Source organism: Phaseolus vulgaris, chromosome 8 (genome assembly GCF_051622355.1).
Source record: "Phaseolus vulgaris cultivar YP4 chromosome 8, ASM5162235v1, whole genome shotgun sequence".
Classification (NCBI taxonomy): domain Eukaryota; kingdom Viridiplantae; phylum Streptophyta; class Magnoliopsida; order Fabales; family Fabaceae; genus Phaseolus; species Phaseolus vulgaris.
The window spans coordinates 61475696-61491663 of record NC_143505.1 but is presented as its reverse complement, the minus strand read 5'-3'; the positions used below and the strand labels follow the sequence as shown (position 1 = coordinate 61491663).

Below are 15968 nucleotides of genomic sequence, written 5' to 3'. Positions count from 1 at the left end.
TTTTAGTCTCTAAAATGGTCTCTAATTTAGTTACTATTGCAACTAATTATTTTGGTTTCTAGAAATTGGTTTCTATTTCATGATTTTCTTATAGTCACTTGATCTCTCTCTCCCACAGAATGATGAGTTCCAGTTAAAGTGGAAAGGAAGGCACATGGAAGAGGATGCTCCAAAATCCAACCGAATTAAGGGTGCTAGTTTTGAATTATATAGATTTGTCATCAACTTCAATGAGGTCACTCAATTTGTCTTCCTCTCTGATCACTCTAAGTTCCAAAATCTTGGAGTTCCTTACCTCTCAAATTTAAGTCAATTATCACTAAACTTTGAATCAAGGGTCAATTAATTATAGTTTCTCCCACTTAGTGGAGTTGGACTTGTCTTCTTTGGGTTTAACCGAATTTTCAAAATTAAGAAAAGTCCCAGTTTGGGAATATCTCATTTTGTCCAACAACAAAGTGAATGGGAAAGTGCCCAATTGGTTGCATGAAATAGATTCTTTACTTGCTGTAAACCTAGCCCAAAACTTTTTCACAACACCAGTGGACCAATTCTCTAGGAACTACCAACTCAGATTTCTTGATCTAAGTTACAACTTACTCACTTGTGATATCTCCATCAATTTGCAATGCAAGTTCACTTGATACTCTCCTGTTGTCCAACAACCAGTTGAAAGGCACCATTCCACAATGCCTTGCAATTTCATCGTCCCTTTCCATTTTGAATCTAGAAATGAACAGATTTAATGGAACTTTGGCAAATACCTTTTCAAATAACAGATTTAATTGTCTACTTTTCCAAAAAAAATTTGTTGTATTTGTTAGTTTCTAAAAAAAATTTGTTGTTCCAAATACCTTTAAAAAAAATAGAAAATGACAGAGGAAGTGAGGTTTTAGATTAGTAGACAGAAAGTGTTTTTCTAACTTAATAATTGAAGAAAGAAAAACTCCAAATTTCATTGATGAATAAAATGAGAGCATAACTGTGTTGTCTGTCTTTGACAATTGCCTTACTTATATGCTCCTCGTCCCTTGCTTTCTTATTCTTACACCGATTACTGCCGATGAAGCTTTGGACATCGATTCTATTCTCTATAACGAAAACGAAGATTCAAAGTTTCCGGACTTATACTGCGCCATCTCTGAGCCCCTCTCTTTCCAGTAAGAAAGGAGACTAGGGCTTTCATTTATACTGGACTGGATCCGACGGAGCCTGCTGATGTACAAGAAGATTAAGATCTTATCATAGAAAAGATTCTCTTCAAGCGAACCGGCCTATCCTCTGCTCTGTATAGGGCTCAGTGGCAGTATTAGGACGATCCATAATGGTTAGTGTAGATATTTGATACCATATGTTTGACATAATACTTGAAGATATAGAAACTCTAAATTTCCCCAACCTATTGATGTGCCTATAACCAAGTTATTATTAGTAAATTATGACAAATTGGTCTAGCCAACTGTCCTACCTGGGAAAATATCTGCAAAACAAGAGAAGAAGGTGGGCTTGGAATTAAAGATATTCGTTGTTTTAACTATGCGTTGTTGGCCAAGTGGAAATGGAGAATTCAAGGAGAAGAAAGAGGGAAATGGAAGGAGATAATTGAGTCGAAGTATGGAAGTGGAACAGATCAGTCACCTATCCCTATTAAATACCAATCATGGTGGTGGAGAGACCTCATTAAGGTGTGTGGAGAGGAGAGTTCGATGGGATGGTTCCATAAAGAAATCAAGTGGAAGATTGGTGTTGGGGATAAAATAAGATTTTGGGAGGACTCTTGGGTCAACAATAATAGTTTAAAATCAATTTATCCTAGACTATATACTTTATCAGTTGATCAGGGGTTAAAAGTGAAAGAAGTTGGTAGTTGGGTGGACTCGGTATGGATCTGGAATCTAAGATGGAGACGTCCTGGATTTGAATGGGAAGTTGCATTACAGGAAGAATTATCAAGAACTTTGGCTGGATTTAAACTAGATAGAGAGATGAAGGATTGTATGACATGGAAAGGCGAAGACTTCTCTGTTAAATCTGCATATGAACGTGTTACAAAAAGTGATTCATGTAATAAGAGTATAATTTTCGAACATCTCTGGATGTCTAGAGCATTTCCAAATGTTCAAATTACAGCATGGAGGGTCTTATTGGATAGGTTACCAACAAGGATAAACCTTTCCAGGAGAGGTGTAGGGATAAATACATCTCTTTGTGCTCTGTGTCATAAGTGGCCTGAATCGGCTCAACACCTGTTCCTAGAGTGTGAATTTGCAATACAGGTATGGAACTGGTGTTTTAGATGGATTGGAATTATGTCTGTACAACAAAAAATCCTCAAAGACCATTTTGAGAGCTTCTATTTGATGCAGATGAATTATTAACAAAATTTTGTGTGGAAAGGTGTATGGACAGCTATAGTATGGAGCATTTGGGATCAAAGGAACAGAACTATCTTTAAACAAGATAGTGTTGATATGGAGGAAATATTCCATATGGCTCAACTTAAAACTTGGTTATGGTTGAGGTATAGAATGAAGTCCTTTAATTATTCTTTCTCTGATTGGCTTTTAAACCCTATCTTGTGCATTAAAAGTTGCTAGTAGATGGAAGGAGTATAGGGAAGGAGTCGCTAATTGCATAGAGATGAAAGGAAGATAGGTTAATGGTGGAAGGGTATGAGGGGTTATGTAGGAGGGATGGATGAAGTGTAATATAGAATTAATTCTAAGATTGTTATAACTGTTCTTTATCAATTTGTATTACTTATATCCTAGCTGAAAGCTAGGAAAGGTTTTCTGGTTTCTGGTTGGAACAGGATACCATGGTTTGCGTGGACAGAATGGTACAAGATGGGGAACTTATGGTTTATTGTTGTGCTGGAAGGTGTGTACTAATACAAGGAACAGCTTGTGGAGATCCTGTAGCCACAAAGGACTAACGCATTGTTGCTGTCTTTATTCTTGGTGTGGTCTGGTATGGGGGAATGGTGCTGTCAAAGGTTATTCTGCTGCACAGAATTCTAAGTAGCCAAATACAATTTGTGTTTTTTTCTCTTAGTGCAGACTTTGAGCTACTATTATTTTGTTTTAATGCTGATGTTGGTAATAGTTTTAGGAAAAACTGGTGCAGAATTTACACCTGTGTACACCAGTTTGGAATCAATTAGTTGTAGGTTTTTGACATCTAAAGTTTCAGAACTTTTGGGTAATTGATTTTGCTCTATATCACAAGGAATGGAACTTTGTGATTGTGTATATGGGTTGGGTTACCCCTGAAGTAACCCTCTAATTTAATTTATTCATTGCTGATAAAAAAAAAATGATGTTAAATGACTTTGAAGTTCATGCTTGTATGTATAGGTGAAAGAGTTTTAATGACGACAATGACTTCTAACCGAATGAACAGAAGCGTTTGAAATTTTCTTTCTATGCCAAATTAGGAGTCTAGGACCACAATCAAAGCTTCATTTTAACCACCAAAACCTTATCTCAACATTTAATTTGGCTATAAATATTCATCTTTAATTCCTTATCCTTCCATATATATCTCCTTTATACTAAGTCTCTGTGTTAGAATGAAACCATCCATGGGAATGTGGTGGTTGTTTCCTGTGTGTTGCAATTTTCTGCTCTTTCATTTTTCATTCTCCCATTCCTTCTGTCACCCCCATGACAACCTTGCACTGCTTCACTTCAAGGCCTCCTTAACTATTAATAATGCTATGTATACTTATTATTATTATGATGATTATTATTATTGCCATCAGGTTTATCCAACCATAGCAACATGGGAAAATGGAACAGGTTGCTGCTCTTGGTCTGGAGTCACATGTGACACCATTTCTGGTCATGTGACTGCCATCGACCTTGCATGTGCTGGGCTTAAGGGTAAAATCAATGCAAACAGTACCCTTTTCAGTGGACCAATTCTCTTGGAACTTCCAACTCACATTTCTTGATGTAATTTACAACTTACTCACTGGTGGTATCTCTACATGAATTTGCAATGCAAGTTCACTTGTGATTCTCGTGTTGTCCAACAGCAAGTTGACAGGCACCATTCCGCAATGTCTTGCGAGTTCATCGTCCCTTTACATTTTGAATCTAGAAACGAACAGACTTAATGGAACTTTGCCAAATACCTTTTCAAAGAACAGTGTCATGACGAGTCTGAATCTCAATGACAACCGATTAGAAGGTCTTTTGCCAGAATCTTTGTCCAACTGCATGCAACTGTGGCTTTTAAATCTTGGCAACAATCAAATAGAAGATACATTTCCCCACTGGCTTCGAACTATACCATATTTAAAAGTGTTGGTTTTGCGGACTAATAAGTTGCACGGTCCCATTGCTTTATTCAAGACCAAGCATGGATTTCCCAGTTTGAATATTTTTGATATCTCATCCAACAACTTCAGCGGCCCAATTCCAGAAGACTTCATACAAAGTTTTGAATCCATGAAGAATATTGTTCAAGATGAGGTGCTTGGAAATCCACAACAATACTTGCAATGGGAATTTAACAGTGCAGTATATTATTCACCTACGACTGTAACAACAAAAGGTACGAGTACGTCATTCAGAAAAATTCCAGCAAACTTTGTGATCATTGATTTATCAGGAAACAAATTTGAAGGAGAGATTCCAAATGCAATTGGAGAGCTTCAAGCACTCAATGGACTCAACCTCTCCCACAATAGACTCAGTGGTCCTATTCCCCAATCCATGGGAAATTTGATAAAATTGGAGTCATTGGATCTCTCTTCAAATATGTTGACTGGTAGGATTCCTACAGAATTGGTGAATATGAAGTTTCTTGAAGTGCTGAATCTTTCCTATAATAATCTTGTGGGAGAAATACCTCAAGGAAAGCAGTTTGGTTCTTTTATGAATGATTCCTATGAGGGAAACTTGGGCTTATGTGGAGTTCCATTGTCAGTGAAATGTGGGGAGGAGCATGATCAACATTCTTCACAAAGAGAAGAGAAATTTGGATTTGGTTGGGAAGCAGTGGCTATAGGATATGGGTGTGGAATGGTATTTGGAGTGGTGATGGGAAGCTTTGTATTTCTCATGCGAAAGCCTGAATTTCTTGTGAGAATGTTTGGTGGTTAAGTTAGTTATATGCTGAAAAGGAACACTGTTGAGTATGATACTTTATATGTTGTTTTCTTTTGTTTAATTGTGGTGAATTTGTAAGAGTGTTTCAAGGTTTATAAATGTAGCAAGTTTGTGTTCTTTTTAAAATTTAAAACTAACTTATCCTTTATGATAATCTTTCATTCATTTACTAATTGCATGATAAAATTGATTAATTTTGTTTATAAGCAATATTTGTTTTGTTTGAAGGATTGTCATTCCTATTATAATTTTGAATAATTTTCTACAAAATTATAGTCCGTTTCCAAATATGATAAATTTACAAAGTCGTTTCAAATATATTTAAAAAATTTATTATAAAAATTCGTTCCAAATTTAAAATCTTAAATGTATATTCATTTACAAAAATTATATTATATAACTCATAACATTATTGGTTATGTTTAACAAATAATCCATAATAATTCCAAATTTGATGACTAAAAAATCAAATTAAAAATTCAAATGACAATTAGAGTTCTATTAGAAAAGGATCAAAGTTATTTTAATTCTTTAATCTGTGTTAGAGTCGTGTAACTCGAAGTCTTCTGTACTAATTAATGATGGGTGAGGAAAAATTAATCCATATAATTAATTTGCAAAAAAAAATCATTATATTCCATGTTATTGAAATAAAACATTATATGATTAGTTACATACTTTTTTAGTAATTGAAAAAATAATATTTTTAATATTTTTTTATGCAAGATTTAACTTTGATATATTTAGATGTGAATGTTTATCATATTTATTTAGTGAATTTAAATTTTATTATTAATAATAAATTCATGAAGTTCAATAAATATGTAATTATTAAAATAAAATTATTATTAAAACATTTACATATAATTTTTCTTTTAGACTTTGATGTTTGTTTAGGTCAAGTATGGACGGACCAAAATTGTCATAACTTATTAAATCATATTTTTGATAAATTTGTAGTAATTAATAAATTCAAAATAAAAAAAGAGACATTTTATTATATTCTTGTATAAAATTTAATTTTAATTTTACCGATTAAAATATTTTAGAGTTAGTATGATTTTAGTTCTAATTAATTTTAATTTTTAATTAAATTACACTTTGAATTATTATGTTTTTTAATGTTATATTTCAAACTATTTTATATCAAACTTAAAATAGAACAAAAATAATATATTTACAGTCCATATCATGTTTGCATTATATTACTACAAAAATAATATATTTTTATTAAAATATATTATGGTTTGTGTGTCGGATGGTAATGAAACTATTTTAATATTGTAGAATAATAGAAATAATAAATTTTATTAAAATAGTTAACTAAGATTCTGGATAAATTATTCATCAATCTCATCTTTATTCATTCTTTTCCATCCTTTACCCTAAACAAAGTGTAATTTTTTTCTTTTAAATAGTTTTATATATGCCAAATGTAGTAATTTAGTTATATTTTAAAAAATTAAAATGAAATGTCAACTGAAAAAAATATATTTTGTCATCTTCTATTATTTAAAGAACCCATTAACAACTTAATTTTGATATTGCTATAATATTATAAATAAAATATTATTATTATTATTATATTTTTTAGTGCACTTTTCAACATTGTGGTTTTAAAGAGTGAAATATCTGTAATTGAATCCCACATGTGCCTCGGATCCAGCAAGGTGTGCATCGCACGCGCCACCTCTCCCAGTTTTCACTACACCCTTTCAAACCCTAATTTTTCTCTTATTCTTTTCTCATTTCCATTTTTTTTTATTTCAAGACACCCAAAAATATAAATTATTTCGCGTATATTCGTTTATTTGTTCCCCTGCTGTGTTGCATCGCCCATTCCACGGTACCCATTTCATCACTAAGCAAAATACAATTACTTTCAGGGCATAGTTGGGTTTGTTCATTGTTCTGTGCATGAAGTTTTGATTTTTAATTGGTGGGTGTTGTTGCTCTGTTATGACTGATGGCACTCGAATCTTGGGTTCTGAGTTACCGAAGCTTCAACCCCAGATCCAGATTATTTTACCCTGAGCATGGAAATCGGCGAAAGAGCATACCGATCAAAGTTTTGGGTAGAAATGCTAGATATCCATTTCCCTCTGTTTCCAGTTGTGTTGGTCCATCCACTTTTTCAACCCTTCAGGCTTCAAGTTTTGGAGCAGATGCCAAGTTACTAGATAGAACTCGGTTGAGGTGTTTTGATGGTGGCAGTGATGGTTTGAGTGAGAGGAATGCTGTTTCCGATACCAATTTGAACTTTATGCATGAATTGTTGAAGAGGGGAATCATCCTAGCTGCAACTGTTTGTGGGGTTTTGGTGTTTGGATGTCCACGAGTGTTTGCTGTTGAAGGTGTTGTGGATGCAGGATATGGCGTTATTGGACAGAGCATACTTCTGCTTAGGAATACTTGGCCTAAAGTGTTGCAAGTTCTTCGTATATTTAAGGAGCAAGGTTTGGTGCTGGCAGTGCTTTTGAGCCTTTCAGCCTTTTTCTCTATGGCAGAGACTTCAATCACCACACTTTGGCCTTGGAAGGTATCTTGTATGCTTTATCCTCCTTTTCTGAATGATAATTTTTGTGTTCTTTGAAAGATCTTCCTAGGAAACGTTACTTTATATCCCTTATAATGGCATTGTTCAGTTAGACCTACTAAATAATTATATTGCCAAGATGACCAAAGAAAGTTAAATGTTACTGATTTAAGAATCAATTGCTATATTTCCTTTTCTTTTCAAAAATGTTTTTCGGTCCTTTAATATGCTTGCAGATTTTGCACATCAGATTTGTTATTCCCTATTATTAATTTAGTTTATTAAAGTTTGAACCTTAAATCCTAATATCTGTTTATGACAATGTGTAAGGTTCGTGAGTTGGCTGAAAAGGAGTCTGAAAATGGCGTTTTCAGACTACTCCGAAGTGATGTTACTCGATTCCTTACAACAATACTTATTGGCACAACGTATTCTCTTTTCTTTGATCTTATTATTGAAGATATAATTTTTTAAACTAGAGTATAGAATGTATCTCATGCTATTTGTTGTATGCAGGGTGGTCAATATTGGGGCAACTGCACTGGTCACTGAAGCAGCAACTGCTATGTTTGGTGAAGCAGGTGTTAGTGCCGCAACAGGAGTGATGACTGTATGTTTTGATTCTCTTGCTCAAATGTAAAAGAAATCTACTATTTCCAGGACCTCAAAACATGCTTAAATGGCTTATGCATTGTTTCGATCATAAAAAAAATCATATTCACTGGGCCACTTGATTATTATTCATTTGGAACATTGAATCTTTCAGTATGTCAACATGCCGCCCCATTAAACTTGCAAACTCCTGAATTGATGTGGTGGGAACAACAATTTGACATGTAAAGCTTGCTAGCTTTATCACCAATTTGTGAAAAAGGTGCCCAAGCTAACTTTTGAGTAAGATAGAAAAGGGGATATGATCTATTATTTGAATTTATACAATAAAAAGCTGTCAAATATCAGAAGTTTAGACAACATTATAGGATATAGGATATACTTTATCTTATTGTGTTAATTTTTTTTTTTTGGTATAGGATTTACTATACAAGAATAAATTATCTTTTCAATCAGATCTATTCTAGCAGATTGATCACAGAACAATTCATATGGTGTGTGCACGTTTGTATATTTGTATTCACATGATTTTTTTTCTCATATCTGGATTTTCTTTTCTCTCTGTAATCAAACAAGGTTGCCATTTTGCTTCTCACTGAAATCACTCCAAAAAGCATAGCTGTTCATAATGCCACAGAGGTGGCCCGTTTTGTGGTAAGTTGTAAATTTCATGCCCATTCTTTTAGTAGTTTATAAAATATTATAACATAAATGATGCTGATCATTAATCATTTTGTTTTTTTTTAACACGTAATTCAAATTTTCATGATATTTCTGCTTCAACTTCTTATGTAACAAACATTGATATTGATCCTAATGCCTCTAGGTCAGGCCAGTTGCATGGCTTTCCCTGGTGCTGTATCCTGTGGGAAGAATTGTTACATATCTTTCAATGGGGATGCTGAAATTGCTTGGCCTAAAAGGAAGAAGGTCTGCTGAAAAGATAGCCAAAGATTAATTGTCTTTTATCATATTGTATATATTTCTTTTTCTTCTTTATGGATGTTTTATGAAATCTAACTTTTATCTGATGCTAAATATTAGTTTCTTCATCTCAAGGGTGATTCTCTTTTTATTTTTCATCCATACTCCTTGAGTTTTTTCCTCAATGGTGAAATGAAATCATTTTATTCATAATTGTTTTTGGGTTTCTAATTTGGTTGAATCATGTGGCACAAGGCAGTAATCCTTTTTCCTTTAAGTATTTTTTACTCATGGTTTGGAAGAAGCCTTGGTTTGCCAAATTTGTTTGTTCATCATATGGAAAGTGACATCTGTTTGTTGAAGTAATGATTGTGGAACATATTGTTATTAATTTTTTTGAACCTCAATGCTAATGTTATTGCTTACTTTACCAGTGAGCCATATGTAACAGAAGATGAGCTAAAATTGATGCTAAGAGGTGCTGAATTAAGTGGGGCAATAGAGGAGGAAGAGCAGGTAATAAATATTGGGTTCAATATTATAATAGTATCATTATATATTTGTCTTCAAAACGTTTTGCCTTTTCTCTCTTTTATTGACTATAGAATTTCATAAATATGGTTTGTTACAAGAATTTGTTTCTCTTGAATTGAAGTACATTATGTCTTTAAGAAATAGAAACCGAAATTTCATCTGAAAAGCATAAATAAATTTTCACTTTTCCATTTAGAAGTGTGCCCCTCCAATTTTTCTAATAGTAATGTATGTTACTTTATTGTCATTCCTCTTCAGACACACTTACAAAAACCTAATCTTCATTGATTATTATCGATATTTTAATCCATTTTTATTTGTCTGTATCTGTTAACTATCTTAAATATATGTGTAATATGTCACAGGATATGATTGAAAATGTTCTAGAGATAAAAGACACACATGTCAGAGAGGTTATGACACCTCTTGTTGATGTTGTTGCGATTGATGGAAGTTCAAGCCTGGTAGACTTTCATCACTTGTGGGTCACACATCAGTACTCAAGGTATTTTAAAGGTTTCCTGGTTTCAAATTTACAATGATGTAACTTCCAATGTGCTAACTGGATCATGGCATGTTTGCTAGGGTACCTGTTTTTGAGCAGCGCGTTGATAATATAATGGGTATAGCATATGCAATGGATCTGCTGGATTATGTTCAAAAGGTTGGGAGCTTTTACTCCCAACATTTTTTTATTTACAAGTGCTTTACTTATTAATTTATATCCCCCAATCCCATAGTTTGCAGAATTATAATCTGTTTGATTTTGAAGGGGGAGTTGCTTGAAAGTACTACTGTTGTAGATATGGCTCACAAACCTGCTTATTTTGTACCTGGTAATTCTTTTTCATCTTGAGTTCACCTATGGTCACCCATATTCTCGCAATGTAAGCACAGTCACATAAAAGCATTATTTATTTTACCTGATGACTATATTTGGAACCAGCAATCCTCTCCTTGTAAAATTCATTTTCATACTTTTTTTATGTTCAGCTTTTTGTTCATCTGATGCATTAAAACAAGTTTCTTATTCACTCTTTATGTTGTTATCTTTGCTGTGTTGATTGTGTTATTCCATTTATTTCAGTGCATTTTCCAAATCTATTTTAAAATTTAAACACACTCTTCTTTTTGTTTCATCAAGATATCCTTTCTTTCATTGACAATAAATTTGCAATATCTTTTATGCCCTGTTATAAACTAATAATACATACACACCAATTGGAATGCAGAAGGGAAATCTTCAACAATTTTTATTTCTGTTGTGCTAGTCTTTTATGATGAAGTATTCATTTCTGTTGTGCTAGAATTAAGCAGCAGCTTACTATGTCTTGACTACTAAATTTAATGATCACATCACGATTCATGATTTTTCTCTTCATATTGAAATTAAATTGTTAAACTGATTGAATTATCTGAAATAGGAACACATCTATATCTTTTTAACTTGGTGCAGAATGTTGAAATGGAATATTATTACTGATTTTTCAGATTCAATGTCTGTTTGGAATCTTCTTAGAGAGTTCAGAATCAGGAAGGTTCACATGGCGGTTGTTCTTAATGAGTATGGTGGAACTGTGGGGGTATGTGCACACCATACAGAATGCAACCACCTCAGATCTTTGTTTGACATAAATATGAATATAAATCTGTAAATTTATGCTTTATTGTTAATGCATACCACTGCTAATTACAACCACTGACCCAAAAAGAAGGATATTTCCCAATTGGTTTTATTTATTTCAAAATCTTTTCCAATTATATACCAACCTATTTTCTATTCTAACTTTAAATAAAAAGCTATCGGACCCGACATTGAGATCATTCCCTTCACAATGAACTATGGCAAGAAACTTTATAAATGATCCTGCAGAAATGTTATCTTTTATTGTGTAGATATGTGTCTATGTTGTGCTACACGTTGTGTGCTGTATATAATTTAAATTGTTTTTTCTCACTTTACTGATCTAAAATCATTGTAACAAAACCAACAGTCTTTCTGGTTACAAGGCTATTCTGACTCACTAAATGCCCTTATTTACCACTATTTCCATAATGCACTTGCCTTTATCATCTTTCCTGCTTATGGTAGCAATTAAGTTTGAATGTCTAATGGCTGTGTTTCTTTTATGAGTTCATTTTTTAAATGATTTTATGGTTCATCCTTCCACACGCCTGTTGATTTTAGCAATGGCTAATTCACAACTAGGTGTAGACATAAATTGCTTTTATTGATGGCTAAATCAAAAGAAAGGTTTATTTCTTCACAGTTTATCAGATTGTAATTACACACTTCAAGTCTTCTGAAATCCATTCTACATAATCTTATAAGTTCTACAGTTTTCAGTTTATCGAATCTAGATGTCTAATTTATATTGGCATCTAACAGATTGTAACTCTTGAAGATGTTGTGGAGGAAATTGTTGGCGAAATCTTTGATGAAAATGACTCAAAGGTAAAATGCTTTTGCTTAATCTTTACTTTGTTTCTTTTAAATCACTGAAAGTGAAGCATATGTTGAATTTATCTATCTTTACTCTCTTTCACCCAAAAGAAGAAAAGAAAGTCCTTTTTATTCTGTACATTTTTTTTCAACCGTTTATATGGACTATTTATTTGTCTTTCCTGCATAATCTTTATATGATAACTATCAACAATTTAGATGTTGACAAATGGTCTGTTTGATGGCTACCGGTGGTGCTTTGCTGAAAGTTCAGCTTGTGTTTTAGGCTCTCCATTTTCATGGCTTCAGATTGATATAATTCAAAAGCATTTAAAAAGGTGTGAGTTTTTTTAAGTAATACAGCATGGGCCGAACTTTATAGGGTAAAGTAATGGAAGCTCCAGCAGGAAAGAAAGTGGTTAAACTATTGAATGGATCAGTGTTTATTTGACGAGCTAATGTTGTTATTTCATAACTAGGCAGTCTTGGTTGATAAAGAATTTAAAGTAAAATAAAATTTATTTTTAGCCATTCTCAATTACAAACTCTTCAAATTATAATGTAAATGTGTGAATATGGAATTGAAGTAAATGAGTGGGGAATCAGTGATGCTGTGTAAAAGTGATAATAATGCATGTAAGTGCAAGTCATTGTCTGTAACAGCAGTAGGACCTTAATGCACTTTGAATTTAGCCATCAGTGCCTAATCATTTTATTGTTGATGACTATGACTATTTGCTCCATTATAAATTTTCATTAAACAACCATTTTACATACTTTCCTGGTGATTACTACAGGAGGAGATACAGAAAAAAACTGGTTACGTAGTAATGCGAGCTGAGGGCATTTTTGATGTGGATGCAAACACATCTATTGATCAGCTCTCAGAAGATTTGAACATCAAGATGCCGGAGGTCTACAACTTCTTTTACATGCAACTGTCATATTTGTCTTCTGATGACCCTACTAATTTGACTGGACATAGTGTAGTTTTCCTGTTTGTATAGCAATAATTAAGTTGTTTATGAATTTACTCGGAATCATTGTAGCATTATAGACCTATATTTGCATCTCAAATAGGCAGCCACTCCATTGGATTTCAAGTAGGCACCGTGTGAACACATTTTTTATTTTTTATTTCAACTCAAGTTATGTACAAAATTGGGAAAATGCACAAATTTGCTATATTTTGGAGAAATTTATGCTATTAACAATAACAGCATTTCATGCATCCTTGGGTTAGAGTTGAGAGACAATGATCTCATTTTGGAATTAATTTTTCTTACTATTCATATTGCCAAATCTGTTGAAGAATTTCAGCCCTCTTGATACATAGGTGACATATGCTATTTCAGGGTCATCAATATGAGACAGTATCAGGCTTTGTGTGTGCGGCATTTGGATACATTCCAAGGACAGGTGAGTTCATAAAAGTAGTTCTTGAAAGGGAAGATGAAGATGATAACAATGAGGCCAGTGCTGAACAGCAGGATCAGAAGGAAAAGAACCAGATTTTCAAACTTGAGGTAATGAATCTGTTCCTGTCTAAAATTGTCACTTGTGGAATTTTTGCTTATATTTGTCCAGAGTTGAAAAAAATGGATGGTGAGCACATAAATAATACAACCAACTATAATGATAGCATCACACAACTATAATATACTTGCATGTGTCTTTTAAATATGATTGCTCTACTATTACTCGAGCTACACTAAAGATGTCAATGCCATTTTCATCAAAAAGCTTGTTCACAAGTTTGTGCTTTGATTCTGATTTTTGAACTGTTAAGTAGACTTTAAGTCTAACTCAACTCTCCAACATTAACATATGGTCAGAGAAGCTATTTAATAGTACTTTGCATACTGCTAGCTTGTCGAGAGATTGGAATTATATTTTCATAACCATTGCAATTTTTTAGCTTGCGTGAGCCACATTCACAACGTTTCAAAATAACCTTTTTTTGGCAATCTGTATGAACTAACAAACTGAATCTAGAGCTTCTCCTTAGCCTACCCCAACCCCTTTTCTTTAGAATGGAAAACATGCATCTTCTTTGTCTTCTGTGCAGATACTAGCTGGAAATGCCAGAAAGGTGAGCGCAGTTCGGTTTGAACGAATAAATAATGATGAGATGTTGGAGACTAAAGTCACTCGCATGGTCCCCAAAATCATGAAAAGAAAATGGATCAGTGCTGAAAACTTGGAGGAGGATGCAGAATATGATGGAGATGCATTTGCAAAGAAACCACAGGATGACAGTTCTGGAGAAAAATTAGTTGAGCAGGAAAATTCTAGTTCAGAATAAGTTAGTTTCATTCTTCATCTCCTTTTCTCTCTTTCTTTATACCTGGCATGCTTTTGTGCCATTTTTGCAACAATCTGTAAGATGGGAAAATTGAGATACGTGTACAAAATGAGAAGCAATGAGACACATAAAACCCTGCTAAGACAAATTAGAGGCGTCTGTGCTAACACAAGTCTTTGAGGCTTTGGTGTAATAAAGGTAACAGGTTTTTGTTAATCCCCTCCAATTTTTCTACCTCACCTCTACAAAACAAGAAAAACATATCTATATTTGGCTGCCTATTTATGGCTTTATGCTTTTCAAAGCTCTCTGAGTTCAAAGCTTTTACAGTTATTTTGTTGTACAACAAAGACATTTCTTAAAATCAAATATGAAGCTTATGAAAAATGGGTTAAGATATGTATACAAAGGTGATATATATGTATTTATATATACCTTAATTTGCATGATTGTATCTGGTATTTAATCTCTCTTTTTTGCAACTAACATCTTGTGAAATCGATATGATATTTTGTTAAGAATAAACTTAAATCCCTTTATAATCTCTCTGAAATAATTGACTTAATTCCTAAATGGAGAAAATATTAATTTTTGTAGTTAAGATATTTATTTTCATGTTTAGTAATTCCATTATAAATAAATTATAGTTTGTATTAGAAAAAATCTATTTAAAACAAATAAATATTGTAAATTTTTAACTTATTTCAATGAAACAAAATTTTAACTTGCTCCAGTAAGTTTAATGACAATTTATGATATAGGATGGCTTTGTTGTGTTTTTTTAAGTGATTATTTAACAAACAAAATGATTTTGTTTGCTCTTTTTTATATGTTTGTTTTAAAAATATTTTTTTTAATTACTTTTAAGAAACAAATGTTTATATATTTTTTAATAAGTAATATTTTAAAAAATATTTCAAAAAGACTTATTTTAAGTTCAAACAAAATTGTGCCTAATATCTCATGTACTAAAAGCTTGTTTAACAAGGGCCTAATTAAGTTATCAAAATATTGGTTTATATTTTTTAAAAGTTGTTAGATTACTATTTTTTTAATGTAAATATTTTTTATGTTAAAATTACTCATTTTATGTTGAGATTTTAAATTCCCAAATGTCAATCTTAATTACTTTAAAAAATTATATTAAATTTAATCTTCTATCTCAAATTCAAGTAATACTTCAAAATAAATTGCTTTCATTTTATAAATTACTTCAAATAAAGGAAAAAAGTTGTTAGATTAATATAAATAATAATAAATTAGTAATTTATGTTTGATTATTTTACTTTAAAATGAAACTTAATATAAATTCCTTAACATAGAGAAATATACAAAACGAAATTTGAAGGAGAAAATTTAATCCCCTTGTCAATGATGCTCAAGCGATACAATTCAATTTCATTCAGCATATACACTTTTGGCTTTTACACAAAAACAGTTTCATTAATTACTTGTTTAATAAATTCTTTTTGCTTCCAACTTTAATTCTTTAAGTAT

General features: G+C 32.4%; 2 protein-coding genes across 5 annotated transcripts; both read left to right on the top strand.

Moving 5' to 3' along the window:
* The first annotated feature begins 112 nt into the window (after nt 1–112).
* LOC137827142 (receptor-like protein 54) lies at nt 113–5159 on the top strand. Its single transcript, XM_068633361.2, is given in 3 exon segments — nt 113–337; nt 339–626; nt 3999–5159. Coding segments are annotated over 3 exon segments (1584 nt in total). The 5' UTR covers nt 113–154; the 3' UTR covers nt 5112–5159.
* A 1568-nt stretch (nt 5160–6727) lies between these two features.
* On the top strand, nt 6728–14687 carry LOC137823500 (DUF21 domain-containing protein At1g55930, chloroplastic). 4 transcript variants are annotated; one of them, XM_068628670.2, is made up of 14 exons: nt 6728–7656; nt 7984–8081; nt 8170–8263; nt 8842–8919; nt 9092–9195; nt 9624–9705; nt 10089–10228; nt 10309–10387; nt 10496–10559; nt 11215–11306; nt 12113–12178; nt 12964–13080; nt 13522–13692; nt 14235–14687. In XM_068628670.2, the coding sequence occupies exons 1-14, from the start codon at nt 7084–7086 to the stop codon at nt 14469–14471; spliced, it is 1995 nt and encodes a 664-aa protein (XP_068484771.1). In that variant the 5' UTR covers nt 6728–7083; the 3' UTR covers nt 14472–14687. The 4 variants fall into 4 exon arrangements, with proteins under 4 accessions (XP_068484771.1, XP_090149691.1, XP_090149692.1 ...); XM_090293565.1 differs by having other exon boundaries at nt 6776–7656; nt 9097–9195; XM_090293566.1 differs by lacking the exons at nt 6728–7656; nt 7984–8081; nt 8170–8263 and adding an exon at nt 8420–8527 and having other exon boundaries at nt 9097–9195.
* Nucleotides 14688–15968: the final 1281 nt, after the last annotated feature.